General features: G+C 43.0%; 1 protein-coding gene across 1 annotated transcript in view; it reads right to left on the reverse strand.

Moving 5' to 3' along the window:
* Positions 1-19,622, reverse strand: part of DTNBP1 (dystrobrevin binding protein 1) — a gene marked incomplete at both ends in the record, with an annotated part of 121,662 nt that overhangs the window by 42,005 nt on the left and 60,035 nt on the right. The window contains one exon of the mRNA XM_080710283.1: positions 1,005-1,027. Within this exon, the coding sequence (XP_080566409.1) occupies positions 1,005-1,027 (23 nt within the window). The remainder of the gene's footprint in view (positions 1-1,004; positions 1,028-19,622) is intronic.

A 19,622-nucleotide genomic window follows, 5' to 3' on the forward strand; every position in this document is an offset into this window, starting at 1 on the left:
AGCACTTGGGAGGGTGAGACAGGAAAGATCACAGGTTTGTTGCAAGCTTCAGCTACTTAGTGAGGCCATCTGCAACTTAGTAAGACCCTTAAAATAATGAACTAAAGTAAGACCTTTAAAATAATGAACTAACTTGCCGGGCGTGGTGGCGCACGCTTGTAATCCCCGCGCTTGGGAGGCGGAGACAGGAGGATCGCGCAGGTTCGAAGCCAGCCGTGCTGGCATAAGAGACCCTGTTTCCAAAAATTAAATAGGTCTGGGAGTGTAGCCCAGAGGTAGAAGGGCTTCCAGGAACCCCAGTACCACCAAAAAAAAATAAAGAAAGAAATAAAAAATAATGAACTAAAAAAAAAAATAGGGTTGAGGGTGCAAAATGCCCCTAAGGTTCCATCTCTAGTTATGAAAAAAAAAAAAAAAACCCAGGGGTATAGCTCAGAGATAGAATGCCTTTCAGTTCAATCCCTAGTACCCCCACACGCATATGAAAAAGGCTCCCTAAAATTGAAAAGTAATGCCAAGTTGCGTCTTGAATCTCAAAATATATTTCATTAGTCTCTATTCTAATGCAGGAAATAATGAGCCAGAAAACTCATCAAAGGAGACTCATCAAGGTTACAAGCGAGTGTCAGCACAGGACCCAGAACTGCAAACCTTTCAGGGGAAATAAGTGCCTCCACAGCAGGCGCCCCTGTCCTTCGTCAGGGGTATCCCCCACAAGACCCAGACTTTAAAGTTCTCAACAACCGTGAAGTTACATGTCTCCCTAACATGCTACTTACAAGGATCATTAGTCGGGATTCTCACGTGGTACATGCATTTAAAGAATATCAAAAGCTCTTGCGATTATATAAGACCTAGAAAAACAGTGGTAAGCAAGCTTCGACTTTTTATGTAAATTCACTCAAAGAAAAGGGAATGAGTCCTTTTCATCATCATCAAGAATGAACATCAGACATCAATTAACTCTGAACTACTTTAAAGTGAAGAATAAAACACACAATTACCTTTGAAGGCTTCAAGCTCCTTCCTATAAGAGAGAAGAAAAAAGAAAATGCAAATTTAAAATAGCCTACTCCCAGTGGAAACTGCTTATCAAATAATAAAAATTTACGTGCTTCCCGTGCCCGGGGTACTAGTTCTGGAAGCTCATGTAGCAATTATGTTTTATTGAAATTACCAATACCATCAGCCTAAAACAACTATTTCTAGCTATTTCCACCACTACCTACTAATGGCTTAAAATATTTCTACCAAAATTCAAACTATGAAAACATAAGAAAAACAGAGAATACTTTAATACCAGCTACGAACTGTCTTAAACATATGAGAATCAATTTATAAAAGCACTGAATTTTCCCTCCAGTGCTACACAGCAAAGGAGAAAAGGAGTAAGAGCCTGTCTGCGGACGGAGGCCTCCAGCTCGTCCTGCCACAGAGCTGCCTCGCCTCCAGGGATCTTCTGGTCTGTTACTTTGTCGATGTCGGTCAAGGATGCTGAACATAAAGTTTCTGGGGAAACGTAGAACGGAGGAAAACAGATAAACATTTTGTGACAAAGAAGTCAAAGAAGGTGTTTTCAAGTTTCCCTCATACTCTTATAATTACATGTACATTTTTAAGTACTGGTACTGATAAAAAGTAATTTTGAGAAATCAAATTTATTTAGTAAAAGTTTGTTGTTATACTCAAAATATGAGACACTTAACACTTATTTGCACTCTAGGCGAGCAAATTTAGAGAAGTTCTGAATTCTCAAATCAGTTTTCTACACTCCTAATTATAGTGCCCTCATGTTCCAAAGAGCTGACTACAATTAACCGCTGGTGGGCAGGACTGGCAAGCTGCCGACGGAGTGGCCAAGCAGACAGTGCTCTCATAGCAGCGAGAAGGCTCTTAAGTCCGGCCGGCCTCCCCTCTCTTCCTGAAACTGTTTACTTCTTATAATAATCCTCTATCGCCAGAGTTCCTAAATCACTAAAGAGAATATAACTGTCAAACCTATCTTTAAAAAAATGCAAATTTTTTCCTTTCTACCAATAGTCAACTTCATTTCTCTTTTTTTTCCTTCATTTTTCCCCTTTCATAATTGGGATTAAGCCCTGTAGCCCTCTACTATTGAGCTACTCTCCTAAACCCTTTTTATTTATTTATTTTAATTTTTATTATTATTATTATTATTTTTTATTTATTTATTTTTTTTTTGCTGGTCTGGGGATGGAACCCAGGGGTATTTGACCTCCAAGCTACACCCCCAGCCCTGTTTTTTATTCTTTATTTTGAAACCGGGTCTCACTGAGTTGCAAAGGGTCTCACGAAGTAGCTGAGGCTGTCCGTGAACCACGATCCTCTGGTCTCAGCCTCCCGAATGCTGGGATTACAAGTGTGCGCCACCACACCGGTTTCCTTTTTATTTTTTAGATAAGGTTCTACAAAGTTCCCCAGGCTGACCTTGAATTTGTGATCCTCCTGCCTCAGCCTCCCAAGTAGCTAGGATTACAGGTGTGTAACACTACAACTGGCTCAATTTCATTTTTTTTAAAGCTGGGGATTGAACCCAGGGGCTTTCTACCTCTGAGCTATACTCCCAGCTTCCCCTCCACCTTCCCCCCTTTCTAAAACAGATCTCCCTAAATTGCTGGTGTTGGCCTCTGACTCAGCCTCCCCAGTACTGGGATTACAGACATGTGCCACTGCACTTGACTTCAACTTAATTCTCAAAAGCTCAGAATACAAGTAGACATGCCTAAACCCTACTCTCTACTTACTTCATGAGATGAAGGCCAAAGTGCTTCTTAAGAGAACCTAAGATGCTGCCTTCGTCTCAGCTCTTACTGCTGCCCTCACACTAGTAATTCCCCGAGGCCACGGTGGGGTGGGGGTGAGTTGACAGCACACCAAATTTAATATTCTAATAAGTAATTCCTTTCTCTATGATTATAAGCTTCTGATTTGCTTCCTTTTAGAATATGACTATAAGCAAAACTACAAAAAAGGCACCTCTAGTTTCTTAAAAAAAGAAACTAAGAATAATTTCACACACACTGGTTTTCCCTTCCATAGAAGGAGGCATGGGGTCTCTCATGTTAATTAGCAACTGCTCACTGGGTGGCTGCTGGCTCTTTCAACCTCTGCGGCCTCCTCAGGCCATGGGAGGGGTACCGAGAAGAGCCTGGCACAGCACTCCCTTTACAAGGCCTCAAGATGCAAACTGCCAAGAAACTTCCCTTCAGCGTGAGTCATCCCTGTACTCAATCCCTAAAAGAGAATGCTGGTAGCGGCAGTGGGTACAGATGATTAGTATAAAGTAAAAATCAGCATCTGGTACTTTTGAAGAGCCGATAAAACAGCAGAACCAAAAGCCTGGGCATTTCATCTTTTGTAGGGTGTACCCCAGCATTTGCTGCCATTATAGGCATTTGGAAAGAAGTGAGGAGGCATGTCTAGCAGGGCAGAGGCAACAGCGGAGGTGAAGGAATGGGGGCAAAGGCGCAGGCTGTGCTTAGGAACTACACTCAGAACAGCAACACTTCAGCAGAGATTTATCCTGAAGCAAATACTTTCGACCAGCAGGCTGAATGTAGTGAAAGCAGTTCAGATAAAAAGGTAGGGCTTGCTGTGTCAGGAGGTGGGGCCACCGGGAGGTGTTTGGGTCACGGGGCTCCCAGTGGAAGCTTTCAGGATATTTTGTAGAAAGGAGCTGCCCAAGTTCATGAATCAAAAATGATAGCCAATTAGATCTACAAATAAATTTGTTGGGATTTTGTCTTTTGACAGTCTGATGACCACATGGAGCCCTGAGACCCCTTGAGGAACAGATGAAAGGCGCCTCCAACCTCCTAGCCTAGGGTCCTCTGTGTTCCTCAGAGCCCCGAGTTCCAGCTCCTCCCAGCTCCAGAGCTCCACTCTCTGCACTGACCCCCTGGTCTCTCTGAACTTGGAAGCGCCAAGTCTGTGCAGCAACACTTGACCTTCGGCTTTGTGGTGGCTAGAGCTGCAGTCTTGAAGGTAACTGGAGGGCAGGGAGGAGGAGGTGGTTGCTGTTGTAGACGATGGGAAGTCCAGGAATCTGTAGGGGTTTATGGTTTTCTCTTCTTCACTGCTACTCTTCTCATGCACTGGGCAAAAAGAGCCCCTGGGATCTCAGCACAGTGGCTGACAGGCACAGGTCAGGTGCGTGTACACTGTGAGTGTACATGAGAAGCACAGTGGCTGACAGGCACAGGTCAAGTGCGTGTACACTGTGAGTGTACAACAGAAGCACAGTGGCTGACAGGCACAGGTCAGGTGCGTGTACACTGTGAGTGTACAACAGAAGCACAGTGGCTGACGGGCACAGGTCGGGCATGTGCACACCGTGAGTGTACATGAGAAGCACAGTGGCAGACAGGCACAGGTCAGGCGTCTGCACATTGTGAGCGCACAACAGAAGCACAGTGGCTGATGGGCACAGGTCAGGTGTGTATACACTGCAAGCACACAACAGAATCACAGTGGCTAGAGGTCACAGGTCAGGTGTGTGCACACTGTGAGCACACAACAGAAGCACGGTGGCTGATGGGCACAGGTCAGGTGTGTGCACACTGTGAGTGCACAACAGAAGCACAGTGTCTGACGGTCACAGGTCAGGCATGTACACACTGTGAGTGTACAACAGAAGCACAGTGGATGACAGGCACAGGTCAGGTGTGTGCACACTGAGTGTATAACAGAAGCACAGTGTCTGACGGTCACAGGTCAGGCGTGTGCACATTGTGAGTGTACAACAGAAGCACAGTGGCTGACAGGCACAGTTCAGGCATGTGCACACTTCGAGCGCACAACAGAAGCGCAGTGGCTGATGGGCACAGGTCAGGTGCGTGCACACTGTGAGTGCACAACAGAAGCACAGTGGCTGATGGGTACAGGTCAGGCGTGTGCACACTGTGAGCGCACAACAGAAGCACAGTGGCTGACGGGCACAGGTCAGGTGTGTGCACACTTTGAGCGCACAACAGAAGCGCAGTGGCTGATAGGAACAGGTCAGGCATGTGCACACTGTGAGTGCACAACAGAAGCACAGTGTCTGACGGTCACAGGTCAGGCATGTGCACACTGTGAGTGTACAACAGAAGCACAGTGGATGACAGGCACAGGTCAGGTGTGTGCACACTGAGTGTATAACAGAAGCACAGTGGCTGACGGGCTCTCTTCCATCTACATCCTACTTTGTCTGAACATTCAGAGTCTAGTGGTTGTCTGGACTGTTTCTTTAGTCTAAGAAAACAACAACAATCAGTTTTCTTGTCAAATAAAACCACCTAAAAATTCAGGAAATAATTCCCAAATGACTTATACTCCCTAGACAAAAACAGGGCTATGTTAAAGAATTTCCTGAACCTAAGGAAGACTCTCAAAAAGTTTCTAAAGAATTCAAGGTCTTAATTGGGGCATGACCCTAAGATAACTGACTTTTGCTGACACACACTGGTGGGGCCTGTAAAAGCCAAAGATGGATGTAAGCAGAAGCCTTGGTCTCCCTGAGAATGACGTCAGTGAGCAGGCAAGCCCCACCAGGCTGCAAGAGGGCAAAGCCAGGGACAATCACAGAGACCTTTCTGTTGTTGTACTGCTGTACTGAGGATTGAACCCATGGCCTCATAACTATACCCTAGCCTTTTATTTTTTAATTTTGAGACAGGGCCTTGTTAAGTTGCCCAGGATGGCCTCAAATTTGTGATCATCTAGCCTTAAGCCTCCCATGGAGCTGGGATCACAGTCTTGCATTATCATAGGTACAAGAGACTTTTGAAAAGGCATTCCCAAATTTTCCCCCACTAACAGACCTGTAGGAAAAAGAAACAGGAGTCTATGACTGATTTCAGATTTCACTGGGAAGCCCCTTTCATCAGGCATCTGGCTTCCACCAAACAGATGACACAGCTGGGCAATCCAGAACTGCCCTCTTTATAAAAGGACTCCCCCCCCCCCAGCAGGCTCATAAAAAGACAAAGGATAAGACAAGAGGCTACAGGACTGCTGAACTACTAATTACAGAAGAGCATTTCCAGAGGTCCTTCCAAGAGGAGAAGAAACAAAAGACTTCAAATTAATGGCCTTGCAATTACAGCAGCTCCATGGCAACCAGCAACCCAGAATGATCCCTAGGCCAACACCAGGGAACATCTCCAGTAACCAACCCCCTAATGAAGGAGTTTAACCTATACAAGGCGCTTTTTCTGAAAAACAAAACTGGACAGGAACCTTCTAAACTAGAAAGTCCAGTACAGCGTGGTTCTCACGAAGACTCAGCTCTGGAATTTCCTCGTCCACCTGAGACAGATCTTCTATGCACTTTGTAGTCTGTCCTAGACACAGGAAGAGGACAGTCCACAAAGTGCCTGATGTAACTGAAGTACCCAACGTGGCTTACAAGCCATGTTCAATGTTTGTAGAGGAATAGCAAGCACAGGGCCTGTTAAAAGTTCAAATAAGTGCCATTAAGCCTCTTCAAATTACTCCCAGACCCATTAAAGCCTGTGGCCATACAAGGTTCTGTGCCAATGTTAGAAGTAAATTTCCATGGCATAAGAAGAAAAGACATATTTCAAAGTGACTTGGCAAGGCATGTTTTTTGCAAAAATGGAACCTGTCACCAATGAAGTTAGGGCAAGAACAACATGGTGGACACTTGCTAGGTATTTTATTTTCAGCATAGGGCTCCTCTGCTGCGCTCCTATTGGTGGGAGTATAGCCGCACAATCTCTATGCTATTGGTAAAAGGTATGCTGGGAGAGGGACTAGAAATTCTCAGGAGATGGAAACTGAGAGAAAAGAATGTAAGTGCACACGATGTTATAAAATGGCAGTTTTACAAGTAAAGCTGCTCCTTTGATAGAAAAGACCTAATTATATTCTCACACCAATAACAGAAAACTTAATTGCTCAAAGATCCATGTATGAGTCGGGACAGCAGTGAGGTATGTATTGAGGATCTGAGCGCCATTAGCAGAGGAGTTATCTGTCTCTCCGTGGTCCCAAATCCTAACATTCCTTGGGCACAGGTTCCCATAAATCCTAAGTGGTTTACAGTGGCAGACCTGTTTAGACTTCCATAGCATTCTGGTTGGCCCCTCTTGCTGCTGCCTAGAACGGCCACAGACATCGTGCCTCACTCACTGATGCTCTCACACTTCTCTCAGGCGCTTCCCCTAGACCACAGCATCCTCCCAATATAACATTATCAATCCTTCTACTGTGCCGCAGCACTAAGGTATGCCACCTACCTGTAAAATGGTAACATTGACATCAGTTACTGCCCATCTGAATTTGCAGAGCATTGTAGAGACAACATCCTGATTCTACCCTGCATGGATGAATCTTATGCTAGAGATCAGGCAGGGAGTTTCTGTAGATGAAGTCAACCCAATACAAGCTCACTAAAAATAGATAACTGTTCCATTTTGCAGAGTATACTCAGAAGACAGAACGTGATACTCTTACCCATGCCTGAACTTTATTTAAAACCAGACTGTCAACAGCTACACAAAGTCTCTATGCCTTTAGGATGGCTCATGATTCCGCAGTGCTTCAGAAGCAAAGGTTTCCTCACCTCTGCTGCGCACTGCTGAAACACTGCATGCCCCCAAGAGGATGAGCTCCTTGCTGCAGCACAGCTGCCTAAGGAGATGGCTGTCACAAAAACAGGCTCAAACCAGGGGAACTGCGCCACACCAGGACTCATGCAAATTGATCTCCACACCAATAAACGTAGAGCTGGGCGTGGTGGCGCATGCTTGTAATCCCAGCGCTTGGGAGGATCACACAGGAGGATCACACAGGTTCGAAGCCAGCCTCAGCTACTTAGTGAGGCTCTAAGCAACTTAGTGAGGCCCTGTTCCCAAATAAAATAGAAAATAGGTATGGGATTGTAGCCCGAAGGTAAAAAGCCTCTGGGTTCCATCCCCAGCACCACACACACACACACACACACACACACACACACACACACACACAAAGTGAATATATGACAGAATTCAAAATTACTTACTTCCTAGGTTTTCACTAGAAAGTTTCAAAAAGCTAAAATTTCTAACTGATATATGGTAATTAAAACTAAAATCAAGCCGGGCGTGGTGGCGCACGCTTGTAATCCCCGCGCTTGGGAGGCTGAGACAGGAGGATCGCGCAGGTTCGAAGCTAGCCACGCGCGCTGACTTAGGAGACCCTGTTTCCAAATAAAAATGTAAAAATAGGTCTGGGAGTGTAGCCCGGAGATAGAAGGGCTTCCAGGAACCCCAGTACCACCAAAAAAAAACCTAAAATCAAGGGCTGGGGGATGCAGCTCAGTGTTAAGTACTCTTAATTCTGATAACCTTCAGATCATAAAGAGTGAAAATGAGTAAAATTTCTACAATTTTAATGAAAAAGTTGATGGCTTCATAAAACTTCTAATCAACATTAAGAAAAACAGCCAGGCATGGTGGCGCACGCTTGTAATCCCAGCATTTGGGAGGCTGAGACCGGAGGATCGTGGTTAGAAGACAGACTCAGCTACTTAGTCAGGCCCCCTGCAACTCAGTGAGACCCTGTTTCCAAATAAAGAATAAAAAATAGAGCGGGGTTGTAGCTCAGAAGTAGAAAGCCCCTTGGTTCAATCCCCAGTACCTAAAAATCAATAAAAACAAGAACTAAGACAGGAGACTAAATTTTTAATTAACTTTGTTTTCTCTAACATCTTATTTTCCATATCTAGGGAAACTACTTTCCTTTTAAGTTATTAGAGCTTACAGCAACTTGGTAAAGTATACTTCTATGAAGGACTCAAAGATTTGTTTTTTTCCCCTGTCTGATCTTTCCATAATTTGTAGAGCAATATAATCATGTGCATCAATCCAATAAGGAGCTGCCACTGCCAAAACAGACAACAATTGAGAATATTGATTTTGATTCATATGGTCTTGAGAGGCCTTTAAAAGTTCAAATAGACTTCCGGGAAGATGGCGACGGAGGAAAGCGGCACTTACAAGTCCTGCTAACAATCCAACTCTACTACCACAAAACCAGCGCCTTTCAGAGCCAGAAAATACCACCAGCAAAGAAATAAAAATGGTAAATACAAGGGACAGAGAAAAAGGGCTGGAAAAACAAGACACCGGAAAAAAACCAGCCCGAAGTGCTCCCGCGCAGCGCGGAGCAGCCGGAGCAGCCGGAGCGGCCAGAGCCGCAGCACGGATTGGGGGGAGCCACGGAGCGGAGCAGCCGGAGCAGCCAGAGCCGCGTCGCGGAACGGCCGGAGCGGCCGGAGTGGCCAGACCCACGGTGCAGAGCAGCCGGAGCCGAGGTTCAGAGCAGCCGAGCAGAGCGGCCAGAGCAGACAAGCGGAGCGGCCAGAACAGCCGGAGCAGCCAGAGCTGCAGCGCAGATTGGCTGGAGCGGCAGTGCGGAGTGGCCGGAGCCGCGGAGCGGAGTGGCTGCAGCAGCCAGAGCCGAGCGGCCAGAACAGCTGAGCAGAGCGGCCAGAGCAGCTGGAGCAGAGCGGCCAGAACAGCCGAGCAGAGCGGCCAGAGCAGCTGGAGCAGAGCGGCCAGAACAGCGGGAGCAGCCAGAGCCGCGTCGCGGAACCGGCCGGAGTGGCCAGACCCGCAGTGCAGAGCAGCCAGAGCCGCGGTGCAGAGCGGTCGGAGCAGCCGGAGCGGCCAGAGCCGTGGTGCGGAGCAGCCAGAGCCACGGCGCAGAGCGGCGGGAGCGGCGCGGCCTACATCTCCCCTAGCAGCACCAGGCTCCAGAGAGGAGGGAGACTCAAAACAGAGCTCAAATCCAGAGAGGAGGTACTCTGGCCTCGCAGCCTAGGATGCAGAAGCAGCGTCTTACTGCTGGCGGCAGCGGCGAGTTCACCGGACGGCCCTAGACCAACCCACTCAACCAGCCACCAGGCGCCTGAGAGGAGGGGTAGACAGCGAGCCGAGGTGAGCAGGTGCTGAACAGCTGGGCGGCAGTCAGCAGTTTTGTTGGTGCAGGGAACATCTAAAGCTCCCAAGGGCCGGGCACAGCACAACTGGCAAGGACTCAGAGCGGAGTTCAAAACCAGAGAAGAAATACGCAGCATCACGGCCGAGGGCGTGGCAGTGGTGCCATATTGCCAGTGGCGGCAGCAGCGAATCCACCGAGTTCACTACAGCTCCATCAGCACACTCAACAACCGTGAGTCAAATTGCGGCCCCTAGGGGTGAAATCCCAGTACTGCACTCCCAGGGACTTGCGCAGATAGTCTCCCTGGGTCGGAGATTTTAGCAGAGCAGCCCAGTGGGGGAGTGGCAGTGGCAGAGATATCATACCATAGTCACAACTCCCCACTGGAGAACGCCCAACTTGGCACCCCCCACGGTCTAAGCAGCCTTGATTGACTCCCTGGGTCTGAGACTTTGTGATACAACCTAGTAAAGGAGTAGTGGTGACTGAGATACCACAGACTCGATATCCAGAGCATCTTAAGTGAACTTGTAGTGACTCAGGGAAGAACCCAGAGAAGGCACAAACTTCCAAAATCATGGGAAAGAGAAATAACAATGGAGCAGTGAATGCCAACAACCCCACAACATCAGAATCTGATAACACAGAAATCCAAAGATCTCTAGAAGATCAAATTAGGAAAATAACTTTAGAAATAATAGAGGACTTTCGAAAAGAATTTAGAGAGAGTCAAAAAGAGATAAAGGATGCAATTAATGAAGTAAAGGCCTCAATTCAAAGTATAAACAACAGATTAGACCACATGGAGAATAGAATCTCGCTTCTTGAAGATGATCATTCTAAAAATGAACGCATAGTTTCTAATTTAGAAAAAAAAACCCGACAGCAGGAATCTGACATTGAAGAAATATGGGCCCATTTCAAGAGAGCTAACCTAAGAATAATTGGAATAGAGGAGGGAAAAGAAGGTGAAACCAAAGGGATCAACAATCTCTTCAAGGAAGTAATAGCAGAAAATTTTCCAAACATAGAGCAAGAGGTCGATACACAGGTCCAGGAAACTTATAGAACTCCCTTTAGACAGGATCGGAGAAGAGGATCCCCACGCCACATAATTGTCAAAATGACTAATGTGGAAGCCAAGCAGAGAATCTTAAAGGCAACAAAAACAAAAGGCCACGTGACATACAGAGGCAAACCAATTAGAATCACTCTAGACTTCCCAAACCAAGTTATGAAAGCCAGAAGGGCTTGGAGTAACATATTCCAAACTCTGAAAGAAAACAACTTCCAGCCAAAAATTTCCTACCCAGCAAAACTATCCATCAAATTAGATGGGGAAATAAGAAGCTTCCATGACAAACAGCAACTAAAGGAATTTATGTCTTCAAAACCAGCGCTAGAGAAAATACTCAAGGAGATTAACTGCAAAGAGGAAATGGGTAATACACGCCAGAACCAAAGAAACAAGAATTTCCATCCAGCAGACAACTAAGCAAAGAAGAATAAATAGTATCTCAAACAGAAATAAGATCTTAACATGTTGGGAATTAAAAATTATCTCTCTATAATCACACTGAATGTAAACGGCCTCAACTCCCCAATAAAAAGACATAAAGTGGCAAAATGGATTAAAAGCCAGAATCCATCCATCTGCTGCTTACAAGAAACATACCTTACAAGTAAAGATAGGAACAAACTCAAGGTAAAAAGGCTGGAGCAAGGTAATCCATGATAATGGTACTCGAAGACAAGCAGGAGTAGCAACTATGATATCAGACAAGTTAGACTTCAAACCCAAACTTATTAGAAGAGACAAAGAAGGTCACATTTTACTGGTAAAAGGAATAGTCCAGCAAGAGGAAATAACAATAATCAACATCTATGCCCCAAACATAGGGGCAGCTACTTTCATAAATCAAACTCTTTGTGACATGAATGACACATAAATCCCAACACAATAATACTGGGAGACTTCAACACACCTCTCACAATACTAGACCGATCTTCCAGACAAAGGGTCAGTAAAGATGTCTCAGAACTAAAGAACACCATTAACCAAATGGACCTATTGGACACATATAGAATATTTCACCCAACTACAGCAGAGTTTACATTTTTCTCAGCTGCTCATGGAACCTTCTCCAAAATAGATCACATCCTGGGACAAAAAATGAGCACTAGCAAATTTAAAAAAGGTTACATATTTCCCTGTGTCATTTCAGACCATAATGGAATGAAACTATAAGAAGACCCAGAGAAACAACATAAACATGTGGAGACTGAACACCACACTTCTGAATGAAGAATGGGTCATAGAAGATGTAAGAGGTGAAATCAAGAAATTTCTAGAAACAAATGAAAATAAAGAAACAACATATCAAAACCTCTGGGACACTTTGAAGGCAGTATTAAGAGGAAAATTTATAGCACTGAGTGCTCACATAAGAAAAACAGAAAATCTTCAAATAAATAGCCTTATGACACACCTCAAAGCCCTTGAAAAGCAGGAACAATTGAACCCTAAAGCCAGCAGAAGACGGGAAATTATTAAAATTAGAGCAGAAATTAACGAAATAGAGAATAAAAAAAACAATACAGAAAATCAACAAAACCAAAAGCTGGTTTCTTGAAAAAATTAACAAGATTGATAAACCACTAGCCAACCTAACTAAAAAAAAGAGAGAATCAACCCAAATTATGAAGATAAGGGATGAAAAAGGAGACATTACTACTGACAGCGTAGAAATCCAGAGGATTATCAGAAACTACTTTGAAACACTATACTCCAACAAAATGGAAAATCTGGAGGAAATCGACAACTTCCTAGATAAATACAACCTTCCTAAACTGAGTCAAGAAGATATAGAACACTTAAACCAACCAATAACAATCAAAGAGATTGAAATAGCAATAAAGAGCTTACCATCAAAGAAAAGCCCAGGACCAGATGGTTTCCCAAGTGAATTCTATAAAACCTTTATAGGAGAACTAATCCCAATACTACTCAAACTATTTCGGGAAGTAGAAAAAACCGGGACTCTCCCAAATACATTCTATGAAGCCAACATCACACTAATACCCAAACCGAATAGACAGTTCAAGGAAGGAAAACTACAGGCCTATATCTCTGATGAACTTGGATGCAAAACTATTAAACAAAATACTAGCAACACGCATTCAAAACCACATCAAGAAAATCATTCACCATGACCAGGTAGGGTTCATCCCAGGGATGCAAGACTGGTTCAATATATGAAAATCAATCCATGTAATTCATCATATAAACAGAATCAAAGACAAAAAACACATGATCATCTCAATAGATGCTGAAAAAGCATTTGATAAAATTCAACATCCATTTATGATAAAAACACTGCAGAGAATTGGAATAGAAGGAACATATCTCAACATTATTAAGGCAATCTACAATAAGCCCACTGCCAACATCATATTAAATGGGGAAAAACTTCAAGAATTCCCCCTAAAAACTGGAACGAGACAAGGATGTCCACTATCACCACTTCTCTTCAATATAGTACTAGAGACTCTAGCCAGAGCAATAAGGCAAGAAAAGGAAATCAAAGGAGTACAAATAGGAAAAGAAGAACTTAAGCTTTCACTATTTGCAGATGACATGATACTATATTTAGAAAACACAACAAACTCAACCAAAAGGCTTATAGAACTGATCAACAAATTCAGCAAGGTATCTGGATACAAAATCAATCTTAAAAAATCAGAAGCTTTCCTGTACACCAACCATAAATCCACTGAAAAAGAAATTCAGAAAACACTTCCACTCAGGATCTCCCACAAAAAAATCAAATACCTAGGAATAAACTTGACCAAGGAGGTAAAAGATCTCTACAAAGAAAATTATAAAACACTGAAAAAAGAAATCAAAGAAGATCTTAGAAGATGGAAACACCTTCCATGTTCATGGATTGGCAGAATAAATATCATTAAAATGGCCATCCTCCCAAAAGTGATCTACAGATTTAATGCAATGCCCATTAAACTACCAAGATCATTCCTCACAGACATAGAAAAATCAGTCCTTAAATTTATCTGGAATAACAAAAAGCCCAGAATAGCCAAGGTAGTTCTTAGCAACAAAAACCACGCAGGAGGAATCACAATACCTGACTTTAAACTATACTACAAAGCCATTGTAATAAAAACAGCATGGTACTGGCAAAAGAACAGATATATAGACCAATGGAGCAGAATAGAAGACCCAGAAACAAGTCCACACACTTTCAGCCAATTGATTTTTGACAAAGAGGCCAAAAACATACACTGGAAAAAAGATAGCCTCTTCAACAAATGGTGTTGGCAAAACTGGTTAACCATATGCAGAAAATTGGATGTTAATCCCACTTTTTCACCCTGTACAAAAGTCAACTCACGATGGATCAAAGACTTGGAAATTAAACCAGAGACTTTGAAGCTCCTTGAAGAGGGCATAGGTCCAACACTACAACACATAGGCACAGACAAACATTTCCTCAACAAGACCCCAAAGGCACAACAAATTAAAAGGAGAATCAATACATGGGATTGCATGAAACTGAAGAGCTTCTGTTCAGCAAAGGAAACTATCAATCTCAATCGAGAGCCAACAGAATGGGAGAAGATTTTTGCCACCTACACCACTGATAGAGGACTAATATCTAGAATATACAGAGAACTCAAGAAACTCAACACTAAGAAGACAAAGCATCCAATAACAAAATGGGCAAATGAACTAAATAGACACTTCACAAAGGAAGAAATTCAAATGGCCAATAAATGCATGAAAAAATGCTCAACATCACTGGCAATCAGAGAGATGCAAATCAAAACTACCCTGAGATTTCACCTAACTCCAACTAGAATGGCCATCATTCAAAACACAAACAACAACAGATGCTGGCGAGGATGTGGAGAAGTGGGAACTCTAAGACATTGTTGGTGGGATTGCAAATTAGTGCAACACTTTGGAAAACAGTATGGAGAATCCTCAGAAGAATGGGAACAAATCTACCATTTGATCCAGCAATACCACTGTTGGGTATCTACCCAAAAGAAAAGAAACCAAACTACCAAACTAATGCATGTGTATCTATGTTCATAGCTGCACAATTCACCATAGCCAAACTATGGAACCAGCCAAGATGTCCATCAACAGATGAATGGATTACAAAACTGTACACAATGGATATGTACACAATGGAATTTTACTCAGCCATCAAAAAAAAACTCAATTACATCATTTTCAGGGAAATGGATGGAACTGGAGGACATTATGGTAAGTGAGATTAGTCAGGCACAAAAAATAAGAAATCAGATGCTTTCCCTAATATGTGAGAGTTAGGGAGAAAAGAGGAGCAAACAAGACAACCTAAAGGAGGAGAAATGAGGGGGGAAGAGGAAAATCTCTAAAGCTCACAATGTACTTAAACATATCGAAGTCAATCACTAAGCCAAGCAAGGGAGGGAGGGACGGGGAGGGAATGGGGTGGGTATTGGGTAGGGGTTAAATCAGCGATGAGTACATGTTTGTACACACAAGTTTTTTACCCCAATAAGTTGTATGAATATAATGCACCAATAAAAAAAATTTTAAAAAAAAGTTCAAATATGATGTATGAATAAAGTGTGTGTGTGTGTGTGTGTTTGTGCATGTGTGTGTGTTACTAGAGATGAAGTTTACAAAATGAAGTTTACTCAGCTGTAAAAAGAAATTTTGTCATTTGCCAAAGAAAATGAATGGATCTGAAGTATATCAAGCTAAATGAGATAGACCATACTCAGAAAACCAAGTGTAGCCAGGCGTGGTGGCACAGGCTTGCAATCCCCGTGCTTGGGAGGCAGAGACAGGACGACGGCGCAGGTTCGAAGCCAGCCTCGCTGGCTTAAGAGACCCTGTTTCCTAATAAAAATATAAAAAATAGGTGTTTGGGAGTGTAGCCCAGAGGTAGAAGGGTTTCCAGGAACTCCAGTACCACCAAAACAAAACAAAACAAAAACCACCAAGCATCACGTGTTCTCTCATATGTGGATACTAGAGAGAAAACCAGAAAGAAAGGGGTCTCGTGCAAGTCAGGAGAGGCCAGGAGAGCAGAGGAAGAAGACAGGAGGGAGGAGGGGAGCAGGTTCTGGAAGGGAAACAAGTCAAATAATGGTAAGTACATAGGTATTGTATTAATCTCGCTCATGTACGACTGCAATATACCAAAAAAAAAAAAAAAGAGCAAATTAAAAGCCAGGCATAGTTGGGTAGGCCTGTAATCTTACTACTTAGGAGGCTGAGACAGGAAGATGGCAAGTTTGAGACCAGCTTCAGCAACTTGGCGAGACCGTTTCAAAATAAAAAGGACTGGAGGAACAGCTTGAAGGTAAAATGCCCTGGGTTCAATCCACACTTTAAAAAAAAAGTGGGTTGGGGTTAGCTCATTGACAGAGTGCCCTAGGTTTAGTATCCAGTATGGGGATGGAAGGTGAGAGGCAAAAGTGAGCATTTATTTAAGTTCAGGAGTTTACACAAATGGTTATTTTATGTACTTTTTTTGCATGTTTGAAATATTTCACAATTAAATGTTTAAAAATGTTTTGTAGTAAAATATACATAACAAAAAGGTACCATTTTAATAATTTTAAAAAGGCCAATCTCAGATTCCTTATCAAAAGTTCCAACAGGCTGGGCCTGGTGGCACACACTTGTAATCCCTGTGCTTGGGAGGCAGAGACAGGAGGATCGCGCAGGTTGGAAGCCAGCCTTGCTGGCTTAAGAGACCCTGTTTCCAAATAAAAATATAAAATAGGTCTGGGAATGTAGCCTGGAGGTAGAAGGGTTTCCAGGAACCCCAGTACCATCAGGAGAAGGAGGTGGTGGTGGTGGTGGTGGTGGTGGTGGTGGTGGTGGTAGTGGTGGTAGTGGTGGTGGAGGAGGAGGAGGAGGAGGAGGAGGAGGAGGAGGAGGAGGAGGAGGAGAAAAGAAGCCAGCGTGGTGGTGCACGCTTGTAATCCCAGCATTTGGGAAGCTGAGACTGGAGGATCCCGGTTCGAGGACAGCCTCAGCTACTTAGTGAGGCCCTCTGCAACTCAGTGAGACCGGGTTTCAAAATAAAGAATAAAAAAAAAAAAAAAAAAAACTAGGGCAGAGGGTGTAACTCGGAGGTCAAATGCCCCTGGGTTCCAACTCCAGACCTGCAAAAAAGAAAAAAAAGTTCCAACAAAGCAAGGGCTGAGGAGTATAGCTGAGTGATACTTTTCTTGCCTTGCTTGTGCAAGATCCTGGGTTCCATCCCTAGCACCACACACACACACAGAAAAAAAAAAAAAGGTTCTAGCAACACAAAATTCAAAAAAGGCTATGTAGTTAATTCCTATACTCCCTGAAATGATAAAAATTCATGTTTGATGAAGCTAAACTTATTTTGCAAACAAATTACTATGTGTGTGTGGTACACATGCATGCATGTTATTTACTGGGGATCAAACCCAGGGGCACTCTACCTCTGAGCTCCACCCCTAGCCCTATTTTATTTTTATTTTGAAATAGGGTCTCACTAGGCTGATGAGAGTCTCACTACTTACTGAGGCTGTCCTTGAAGCTGTGATCCTCCTGTCTCAGTCTCCCAAGTACTGGGATTGCAGGCATGCACCACCACACCTGGCTACAAATGAGTCTTACTTTGATTATTCAGAAGAAAAATCATAGATTGCAGACAGTCAGACAAAACAGATATTTAGCAAGTCATGAGCCAGTGAGTACTGTGAATCCAGAATGACTAAGCATATGTGCTTATTCAAAGAAGCCTGTTATAACCATAGAATAGTTTATTCTTTATAAAGTTTTGTCACATATTATCTCTTTGAAAGCAACCGTTAGGGCTGGGATGTGCCTCAGTGGTAGAGCTCTTGTGTACCATACAACAAACCATGAGTTTAGTCCTTAGCATTGTGAAAAAAAATAAAGACTTGTCATTTATATTTCAAAAATCTGAATTTTTCATAGTTTAATACAATTTTCTTTTTGTGTATGTGTATGTAGTGCTGGGGATTAAACCCAGAGGCATTCTACATCTGAGATACACCTTTAGAGCCCATTTATTTATTTTTATTTATTTATTTATTTATTTATTTATTTATTTATTTATTGCATACCAGGATTGAACACAGGGGCATTTCACCTCTGAGCTACACCCTCAGCCCTATTTTTTATTCTTTATTTTGAAACAGGGCCTCACTAAGTAGCTGAGGCTGGCTGGGACCCTGTGATCCTCCTGTCTCAGCCTCCCAAGTACTGAGGTTATAGGCATGCACCACTATACCTGGCTGTTTAAAACTATTTTCAGAAGATCAAATAAACAGAATTAAAATACCCTCTTTTAAATTTTATCACATTGGTAAAACTTACTCAGTTCGGCAGATGCCATTATAAAATTTAGAATAATAAGCCTTGAAACTGAAACATTCAAAAAACACCACCAGAGCCAGGCATGGTGATGCATACTTGTAATCCCAGTACTTGGGAGGCTGAGGCAGGAGGATTGCAGGTTCCCGGCCAGCCTCTACTACTTAGTGAAGCCATCTGCAAGTTAGTAAGACCCTGTTTCAAAATAAAGAATAAAAAATAGGGCTGGGGGTGTAGCTTGGAGGTAGAATGCCTCTGAGTTCAATCCTCGTACCACCAAAAGAAAAAAGAAAAGAAGAAAAAAAGAGAAGTAACACCAGACTCAAAACCTAACAATATTTCCAAAGAGTAAAACTGTTATTTAATCATTTTTCTGCAGGGGTTGAGTTATGGAAGCAGAATTTAAAATAAAAGAAAGCATCACATTAATAAATCTGTGGAGTGTTACAAGAAAGATAGGTGTAGAAATCAACTAAATCAGACCAACAGATGAAAACTTAATAGACTGGAGTCACTGGATAAATGCCTGTACACACAACCATCTCACAGATGGAAGCACATTCTCTCTAATAATAAACTGCCTTCCCAGAACAATCTATTATAAAAAGCTAACAAAAATACCACATTCAAAATGCCAAGTGTAAAACCAGCTCCTCTTAAGATGTTTCTCCACCTTTGAAAATGCCTAGGGGAAGACTTTTGTACTTTTTATAGAAACACACTTGGACAGTGTCCCCTTGTGACGGCAGGTGGACAGAAGCCACCACAGTGACTTCTTTTCACAGGAAAGCTCTCAGACTGCTAACAAAACGGCCACCTAGCATGCATCACGTCTGCTGCTTTCAGCACCGTACATCACGGGTAGAGCCTGACAATGGGCACCCATATGGCTTGGTGGCTGGACTCTAGAAAGTGGGAGGATGGGAGGGGGTGGCCTCCTTCCAGCCCGAGGTATATTTTCTCAGGATTATCTGTTGTCATTTATCACTTACATAGAACATGCCCAGTAAGTCATTTTTAACATTATCTATAAAGCAAAATGTCTTGAAAAAGATAGTTCTTTATAAAAATTACAATAAATCCTTATTTATCACACTATTAACTTTATATTCATACCTTTTGAACAGACACAACTTTGAAAGTAATATAATAAGATCTTAAAATCTTGAGCTTTTATTTTTTTTATTTTTCTTTATTGGTGCGTTGTAATCATATATCACATTGGAATACAAGACTCTTGACAGGATATACAAGCACACATCATCCAATT

Source organism: Muscardinus avellanarius (assembly GCF_963383645.1).
Source record: "Muscardinus avellanarius genome assembly, chromosome: 14".
Taxonomy (NCBI): domain Eukaryota; kingdom Metazoa; phylum Chordata; class Mammalia; order Rodentia; family Gliridae; genus Muscardinus; species Muscardinus avellanarius.